The sequence below is a fragment of the Procambarus clarkii genome, chromosome 47 (assembly GCF_040958095.1).
Source record: "Procambarus clarkii isolate CNS0578487 chromosome 47, FALCON_Pclarkii_2.0, whole genome shotgun sequence".
In the NCBI taxonomy this organism is placed as follows: domain Eukaryota; kingdom Metazoa; phylum Arthropoda; class Malacostraca; order Decapoda; family Cambaridae; genus Procambarus; species Procambarus clarkii.
The window spans coordinates 7,448,505-7,457,905 of record NC_091196.1 but is presented as its reverse complement, the minus strand read 5'-3'; the positions used below and the strand labels follow the sequence as shown (position 1 = coordinate 7,457,905).

At 51.6% G+C, this 9,401-nt stretch overlaps 2 protein-coding genes across 2 annotated transcripts; both read right to left on the bottom strand.

Moving 5' to 3' along the window:
• Nucleotides 1-2,224: 2,224 nt before the first annotated feature.
• LOC138350733 (trichohyalin-like) lies at nucleotides 2,225-3,493 on the bottom strand. Its single transcript, XM_069301941.1, has one exon. It carries the CDS (start codon nucleotides 3,491-3,493, stop codon nucleotides 2,225-2,227), a length of 1,269 nt encoding a protein of 422 aa, XP_069158042.1.
• A 4,626-nt stretch (nucleotides 3,494-8,119) lies between these two features.
• LOC138350732 (trichohyalin-like) lies at nucleotides 8,120-9,088 on the bottom strand. Its single transcript, XM_069301940.1, has one exon. It carries the CDS (start codon nucleotides 9,086-9,088, stop codon nucleotides 8,120-8,122), a length of 969 nt encoding a protein of 322 aa, XP_069158041.1.
• Between the last annotated feature and the right edge of the window lie 313 nt (nucleotides 9,089-9,401).

Here is a 9,401-nt window from a genome sequence, read left to right as displayed (position 1 = left end):
TCCCTGAATTTACACACATACTCGTCGACTGTTTTCATGGCCACTCCCGACGTCAGCTGTTTCTTCAGCATCGATAGGGGACTACGCACCTCGTGTCCATACACAAGCTGAAATAGTGAGAATCCCAGAGACTCCACCACTGCGTTCTGTATCGCAAATAACGCTGGATACACGGCCTCATTCCATTCCGCTCCTTGTTCAGCGCAAAACACTCTTAACATGGTATTCAAGGTCGAGTGGAACCTTTTGTTTGCTCCTTGCGACTGCGGTCTGTAGGGCGAAGACCGAATCTGGGTTATCCCCTAGTTTGCAATAGTTTGTCTGAACCACCTCGACTGGAACACGCTCCCACAATCAGTCTGAATCTCTCTGGGTATCCCCACCCAAGATAAAAAACGTTGGAGCTGCCACATAATACTCTTTGATGTTAGCCTTAGTTACTGTTAATTATTAAATTAATTAATACTCTTAATTAATAGCCTTAATACTCTTAGTTAGCGATACAGGGAGCCGGTCGGCAGAGCGGACAGCACGCAGGACTTGTGATCCTGTGGTCCTGGGTTCGATCCCAGGCGCCGGCGAGAAACAATGGGCAGAGTTTCCTTCACCCTATGCCCCTGTTACCTAGCAGTAAAATAGGTACCTGGGTGTTAGTCAGCTGTCACGGGCTGCTTCCTGGGGGTGGAGGCCTGGTCGAGGACCGGGCCGCGGGGACACTAAAAAAGGCCCGAAATCATCTCAAGATAACCTCAAGAAGATAGCCGTCGCACCGGGACCGCTTCCGGAAACCTCGTTGACGCACACATAATCGTCAGCAAGTAGTTGTTCCCTCTCTTCGTTCTGGGCAAGGATCCCACACCTTCTATCAGTAGACCCTTAAATGTCTGTCCGAAAGCAGGGACAGGAACCAGAGGGGCCTCCTCGGTATTGTCGGCGCGTTCTTTCCCGCCCTCTGACAAGAAAGACACGTTTTACAATGACGTCTCACGTCGGCGTTCATTCCTGGCCAATAGAAGTGTTCCCTGATCTGGCTCAGCGTCTTGGTTACTCCTAGATGTCCTGCAGGGTCCACTGAGTGTGCCAACTCCAGCACTGCTTCTTTGCATCGAGTCGGTAACACTCCCAGTGCCTCCATATCGGCCTCCGTCCTCACTGGCCTCCACTGTCTCATCAGCATCCCCTCTACTAAGTAGAAATGCGTAGCAGTTTCGGGTCCAGCGCGACCTCCCTCGCCCTCTCGTATCAACTTGGGAAATTCTTCCCACTGCAGCTTGCCCAGTCGAGTGCGATTCAACTCGAGAGTTATCTGTATTCCGTCATCCAGGTTCCCACTACACTCCATCTGTTCCTCCGAAGAGTCGGTCGATTCCGGGTTCCTCGAAGAGTCGATCGATTCCTAGGCTGTCAGGCACATCCTCTCCAGCCTGACCAGATCCACTTGTTTCGCCTTTGACACTCTGTCTCGGGAATACCGCACACACAGAGAATGCTCCCTCAGCGATCTTCCTCGCGTTTCCTCAGGTGTCCGACGCACTACCTCCATTTCTATAGTGTTCCAAACACTCCTCGCCCTTAACGAGGTTTGGGAGTGCACATTCCCCACATGAGCCATTTCCCAGAATGACCTGGGCCTCCATCTTAGGCATCGAGGCGCAGACCCCCACCACTAGGGTCTTGCAGCTGTAGTCAGAGTCCAAAATCACCTCGTGAAGGGGCATTCTCACTGGGCCACCAACAGTGGTCACCATGGCCACCCCCACACTGATGTCCTCATAACCCTCACGGAATAGGGTCTCACTCACCAGGGTAAAGTCTCCTCCAGTATCCCTCAACATCTTCACTGGAATGGGGTCGGCCCCTTTTATCTTCACAGTACCTTCACAAATAAAAGGATAATCTTTTCCTCCCTTTCTAGTGGAGATCTGCTCAAAACATTCTTGGCTCCTTGGTCGTCCAATTCTGACCAGTGCCACATTTCCGCGTTGTCTGGGGCGACTACACTCACGTGCGAAGTGTCCGCGCCCGCCACAATTAAAACATCTGACTTTCCTGGGAGGCGACTCTCCACCTGTCACTCGGGCAATGCTCCCGGAAACTGCCATCCCCTGGGTCCTCCTCGCGCCCCCGGTTGTTGTCTCCCTGGCAGCATTCCTCGCTCCAGCACCAGTCCCGGTGTTCCTCCCTTGGGGTCTCCTAACTGGTTCATCTGAACTCTTGGACCGATTCATCTCACTGTGTACACTATCCTTGGGAGAGTCTCCACCCGTCCTCGCCCCTCCTGAACTCTTGACGTTCCCCCAAATCTTGGGTAAGGAGAGTGCCTAGACGGTCCCTCCTTCCCGAGATGTAGGGCATCTTCCAGTAGGTCGGCTCTGTCTGCAGCAACCTTAAGTTCTCTAATACCTGCCTCCTTGATCCTGACCCTTAGTTCTGGATGGAGCATTGACATGAATGTTTCCATAACGATCAACTGCTTCAGCTCCTCCATCTTCTCCACCTCTTCAGCCTTCAGCCACCGCCGGAACCTGCGCTCCATGTCCTGAGCAGTCTCAGCATACGACCTTCCGGAAGCTCTTGTGCACTCACGAAAGCGTTTCCTGTAAACCTCCGAGGCTAGTCGATACGATTGGAGCACATCTTTCTTGATTATGTCGTAAAAGGCGCATTCCTCAAGGTCCAACATGTTATAAGCTTCCCTGGCCTCGCCAATCAACCTACTCTGCATTAACGCAGCCCAATCCTCTTCTGGCCATTCCTTCAATGACGCTATCCTCTCAAAATGGTCGAAGAAAGCTTCGGCCTCTAGAGGGTCAAAGGTTGGTAGGTCGCGTTCCCGGACCTTGGGGTCATCCCGCCGAGCAGACACTGAGGGCATCCTGTGCTCCACCTGACGCATCTTAACCTCCTTCTTCGCTTTCATTTCTTCCCGTCGCAGTTGTCTTTCTCCTTCCTCTCGTTGCAGTTGGGCTTCGTGCTCCTCACGCTTCAGCTGCGCCTTGCGCTCCTCCCGATTCAGCTGAGCTTCACATTCCTCCCGCTTCAGCTGGGCTTCACACTCACGCTCCTCTCGCTCTAGTTGGGCTTCACGCTCCTCTTGCTTCAGCTGATCTTCGTGCTCCTCCCGCTTCAGCTGGGCTTCGCGCTCACGCTCCAGCTGAGCTTCGTGCTCCTCAGGCTTCAGCTGAGATTCAAGCTGCATTTTCATTATCTCTAGCTTCATGCTTCTCCTGCTACTACCGTTGGATCCCCTACTGCTACCTTCGTTGCTCCGGTTCCCACCAACACTGGTAGGTACTTGGGGCGGTCCTTCCCTGGAAGCCTCTTCTCGAGCCTTGAGCTGAGCCATGATCTCAATCCGACGTTCTGCCACCCTGGAGGACCTCAATCTCAACCCAAAATGGTCCGCCACTAGCTGCAGCTCAGCCTTGGTGCACTCTTCCAACACCTGTTCGTCCCTCGACTCAATAAACGTCTTTAATCTGTCATCCTCCATCTCTAGGCTATTGAGTAACCGTATACAGGGAATACACTAGCGAGCAGTGCAAACCGAGATCAATTTCGACATTAATACACTTGCCCTGCACTTGCAATCCTTTGTCCACTGTTCGATGTATCCTGGCAAGGTCGCGACTTTCAGGGTTCACTCCCCTCCTACCTGTGGTCGGGGTCGTCCCATGGGTCTTAGCCCCTCAATACCAGGCGCCACTGCTCGCCCTTGGGCTTCCCCAGTCGGCCAAGTGCTGGCCTTATTCACCCCTAGCGAGTGGGGAAGTTCAAGCCTCCTATGACTCACTCACCTGAACCTGCCCGTCCTGACACTGGAACTCTCTCTTGGATATCTGGTCTACTCAGGTCGCCATCTGGGTGTTTATACTCGTGTCCCAGCAACACGTCAGTGGTCTTAGTGATTATCTTAATCAAGGATGCAATATCACGTGAAATACAAGGTGTCACTAATGGTCTCATAAATATATATATATATATATATATAACTTTAGAACACTTTCCCACCAGGAGACTCGAACCCTAGCCAGCACAGAAGCCTTCCAGCAACTGGCATAACAGGTACGCCTTAACCCGCTCCACCACCTGCTCAGACCCTTAAAAGAGATGGTAATTTCGGAGTATTTAAATACACCAAAGATCACCACCTCCCAAGAGCACTAGAGCAAGTGAGGGGTCATTTAGACGTTAATTTCATCAAGTCCCTGTTAATATGGGAAGACACAGTGTCTATGCTTAAGGCACAACTCTTCTAAACACGAGAGTGAAGTATACAACTTTAGAACACTTTCCCACCAGGAGACTCGAACCCTAGCCAGCACAGAAGCCTTCCAGCAACTGGCATAACAGGTACGCCTTAACCCGCTCCACCACCTGCTCAGACCCTTAAAAGAGATGGTAATTTCGGAGTATTTAAATACACCAAAGATCACCACCTCCCAAGAGCACTAGAGCAAGTGAGGGGTCATTTAGACGTTAATTTCATCAAGTCCCTGTTAATATGGGAAGACACTTCACTCTCGTGTTTAGAAGAGTTGTGCCTTAAGCATAGACACTGTGTCTACCCATATTAACAGGGACTTGATGAAATTAACGTCTAAATGACCCCTCACTTGCTCTAGTGCTCTTGGGAGGTGGTGATCTTTGGTGTATTTAAATACTCCGAAATTACCATCTCTTTTAAGGGTCTGAGCAGGTGGTGGAGCGGGTTAAGGCGTACCTGTTATGCCAGTTGCTGGAAGGCTTCTGTGCTGGCTAGGGTTCGAGTCTCCTGGTGGGAAAGTGTTCTAAAGTTGTATACTTCACTCTCGTGTTTAGAAGAGTTGTGCCTTAAGCATAGACACTGTGTCTTCCCATATTAACAGGGACTTGATGAAATTAACGTCTAAATGACCCCTCACTTGCTCTAGTGCTCTTGGGAGGTGGTGATCTTTGGTGTATTTAAATACTCCGAAATTACCATCTCTTTTAAGGGTCTGAGCAGGTGGTGGAGCGGGTTAAGGCGTACCTGTTATGCCAGTTGCTGGAAGGCTTCTGTGCTGGCTAGGGTTCGAGTCTCCTGGTGGGAAAGTGTTCTAAAGTTGTATACTTCACTCTCGTGTTTAGAAGAGTTGTGCCTCATATATATATATATATATATAGCCCTAGAAAATGGAGGCTCACTTAAACTCATCAGTTAGTTTAAAGTTTACTGAAGCAAAAGCATATATATACAAATAAATTGTATAAAGAAATGTCAAAAAGTGGATATCGTCCGCTGGCGGCAACACTCTTCTTGACACGCCTCTGGCAACAGGATAAGCTGACTAGGACCACCCCTCGAGCCGCGGGCACACATCTCGCTGGTAATACCTTTTTAGGAGATCGACCTTCAACACGTACCGGGCGTTACCTACCTGGTCAATACAATCATTCACGCGGGGCATAGGATGAGAATCCTACACGGTGATGGCGTTTACCTTCCGATAATCCGTACAAAAACGGTACGTCCCATCGCTCTTCTTTACCAACAAACAAGGTGAACTCCACTCACTGTTACTGGGCTCCGCTGGGTCGTTCGCCAGAAGATATTCCACTTCCTTCCTCATTAGCTCCCTCTTCTCTGGGCTGACCAGATAAGCACTCTGCTTAATCGGCCTACCACCTCTCACTTCTATTTCGTGCATCACACTCCTGTTGTGTAGGGGCACGTCCGTGAAAATAGACTCATTCTCCCTCAAAATGGTCATCAATTCGGCCCTCTGCTTCCCTTTCAGATGTTGTAACTTCTCTCTGATGCTTCCTAGACTCTCGGTGTTAGAGAGATGAGTGCCATCAGCACGGGCCCATTTTCCTTCTTCTTCCGGTAATTCTTGGTTTAGTCTCATACACATAACTGTTCTCCCCTCTCCTTCTGGTCGCATCGTCCCGTTCTGAATGGTGGCCTTTCCTTTTTCCTGGAAATACGGCATCAGACGATCTATATGACACATCTGCATCTTACGGGGTCGGTCCGGTTTGCTGATTTCATAGTTCACCTGGCCTATCCGCTTCACAACCCTGTATGATCCTTCGAAACGCGGTTCAGTCACCTTGCTCCTTCCGGGTAGCAGCACCATCACCCGGGTCACAACCTGAAACTCCCTTGGAACGGCATTCCGATCATACCAATCGGACATCTTCCTCTGGGCCTTTCTCAGATGCTCGGCCGCCAACTTCTTCGCACTTCCAAGTCGTTCCCTAAATTTACACACATACTCGTCGACTGTTTTCATGGCCACTCCCGACGTCAGCTGTTTCTTCAGCATCGTTAGGGGACTACGCACCTCGTGTCCATACACAAGCTGAAATGGTGAGAATCCCAGAGACTCCACCACTGCGTTCTGTATCACAAATAACGCTGGATACACGGCCTCATTCCATTCCGCTCCTGGTTTGGCGCTAAACATTCTTAACATGGTATTTCAAGGTCGAGTGGAACCTTTCGATCGCTCCTTACGACTGCTGCCTGTAGGGCGAAGACCGAATCTGGGTTATCCCCCAGTTTGCAATAGTTTGTCTGAACTATCTCGACTGGAACACGCTCCCACAATCAGTCTGAATCTCTCTGGGTATCCCCACCCAAGAGAAAAAACGTTGGAGCTGCCCCATAATACTCTTTGATGTTAGCCGTCGCACAGGGACCGCTTCCGGAAACCTCGTTGACACACACATAATCGTCAGCAAGTAGTTGTTCCCTCTCTTCGTTCTGGGCAAGGGTCCCACACCGTCTATCAGTAGACACTCAAACGCCTGTCCGAAAGCAGGGACAGGAACCAGAGGGGCCCTCGGTATTGCCGGCACGTTCTTTCCCGCCCTCTGACAATGAAGACACGTTTTACAATGACGTCTCACGTCGGCATTCATTCCCGGCCAATAGAAGTGTTCCCTGATCAGGCTCAGCGTCTTGGTTACTCCTAGATGTCCTGCAGGGTCCACCGAGTGTGCCAACTCCAGCACTGCTTCTTTGCATCGAGTCGATAACACTACCTGATGCTTCACTCTCACTGCCTCCATATCGGCCTCCATCCTCACTGGTCTCCACTGCCTCATCAGCATGCTCTTCTTCTAAATAGAAATGCGTAGCAGTCTCGGGTCCAGCGCGACCTCCCTCTGCCTCTCTTATCAACTCGGGAAATTCTTCCCACTGCAGCTTGCCAGGTCGAGTGCGATCCAACTCGAGAGGACTGGTGAGAGTTATCTGTACTCCGTCATCCGGGTTCCCACTACACTCCATCTGTCGTCCGGGTTCGTAGATGAGTCGATCGATTCCTAGGCTGTCAGGCACATCCTCTCCAGCCTGACCAAATCCACTTGTTTTGCCTTTGACACTGTCTCGGGAATACCGCACACACAGGGAACGCTCTTTCAGCGATCTTCCTCGCGTTTCCCCAGGTGTCCGACGCACTGCCTCCCTTTCTATAGTGTTCCAAACACTCCTCGCCCTTAACGAGGTTTGGAAGTACACATCCCCCACATGAGCCATTTCCCAGAATGACCTGGGCCTCCATCTTAGGCATCGAGGCACAGACCCCCACCACTAGGGTCTTGCAGCTGTAGTCAAAGTCCAAAATCACCTCGTGAAGGGGCATTCTCACTGGGCCACCAACAGTGGTCACCATGGCCACCCCCACACTGATGTCCTCATAACCCTCACGGAATAGGGTCTCACTCACCAGGGTAAAGTCTCCTCCAGTATCTCTCAACATCTTCACTGGAATGGGGACGGTCCCATTTATCTTCACAGTACTTTCACAAATAAAAGGATGGATCTTTTCCTCCCTTTCTAGTGGAGATCTGCTCAAAACATTCTTGGCTCCTTGGTCGTCCATTCTGACCAGTGCCACATTTCCGCGTTGCCTGGGGCGACCACAGTCACGTGCGAAGTGTCTGGGCCTGCCACAATTAAAACACCTGACTCTCCTGAGAGGCGACTCTCCACCTGTCTCTCGGGCAATGCTCCCAGAAACTGCCGTCCCCTGGGTCCTCCTCGCGCTCCCGGTCGTTGTCTCCCTGGCAGCATTCCTCGCTCCAGCACCAGGCCCGGTGTTCCTCCCTTGGGGTCTCCTCACCGGTTCCCCTGAACTCTTGGACCGACTCACCTCACTGTGTACACTATCCTTGGGAGAGTCTCCACCCGTCCTCGACCCTCCTGAACCCATGACGTTCCCCCAAACCTTGGGCGAGGCGAGTGCCTAGGCGGTCCCTCCTTCCCGAGATGTAGTGCCTCTTCCAGTAGGTCGGTTCTGTCTGCAGCAGGCTTAAGATCTCTAGTACCTGCCTCCTTGATCCTGACCCTTAGTTCATGATGGAGCATTGACATGAATCTTTCCATAACCATCAACTGCTTCAGCTCCTCCATCGTCACCACCTCTTCAGCCTTCAGCCACCGCCGGAACCTGCGCTCCATGTCCCGAGCAGTCTTCTCATACGACCTTCCGGAAGCTCTTGTGCACTCACGAAAGCGTTTCCTGCAAACCTCCGGGGTTAGTCGATACGATTGGAGCACAGCTTTCTTGATCATGTCGTAAACGGCGCATTCCTCAAGGTCCAACATGTTATAAGCTTCCCTGGCCTCGCTAGTCAACCTACTCTGCACTAACGCAGCCCAATCCTCTCCTGGCCATTCCTTCAATGTCGCTATCCTCTCAAAATGGTCGAAGAAAGCTTCGGCCTCTAGAGGGTCAAAGGTTGGTAGGTCGCGTTCCCGGACCTTGGTGTCATTCCTCCGAGCAGACACTGAGTGCAGCCCGCGCTCCACCTGACGCATCTCAACCTCCTTCTTCACTTTTATTTCTTCCCGTCGCAGTTGTCTTTCTCCTTCCTCTTGTTGCAGTTGGGCTTCGCGCTCCTCATGCTTCAGCTGAGCATCGCGCTCCTCCTGCTTCAGCTGAGCTTCGCGCTCCTCCCGCTTCAGCTGGATTTCGCGCTCATGCTCCTCTCGCTCTAGTTGGGCTTCACGCTCCTCTCGCTTCAGCTGGGCTTCGCGCTCACGCTCCAGCTGAGCTTCGTGCTCCTCACGCTTCAGCTGAGCTTCAAGCTGCATTTTCATTATCTCTAGCTTCATGCTTCTCCTGCTACTACCGCTGAATCCCCTACTGTCACCTTCGTTGCTCCGGTTCCCACCAACACTGGCAGATACTTGGGGCGGTCCTTCCCTGGAAGCCTCCTTTCAGGCCTTGAGCCGAGCCATGATCTCAATCCGACGTTCTGCCACCCCTGGAGGACCTCAATCTCAACCCAAAATGGTCCATCACTAGCTGCAGCTCAGCCTTGGTGCACTCTTCCAACACCTGTTCGTCCCTCGACTCAATAAACGTCTTAACTCTGTCATCCTCCACCTCTAGGCTATTGAGTAACCGTATACAGGGAATACACTA

What these genes read in the sequence shown, in the direction of transcription:
- LOC138350732 (XM_069301940.1), bottom strand. Translation starts at nt 9,088, where the DNA reads ATGAAGCTAGAGATAATGAAAATGCAGCTTGAAGCTCAGCTGAAGCGT.
- LOC138350733 (XM_069301941.1), bottom strand. Translation starts at nt 3,493, where the DNA reads ATGGAGGATGACAGATTAAAGACGTTTATTGAGTCGAGGGACGAACAG.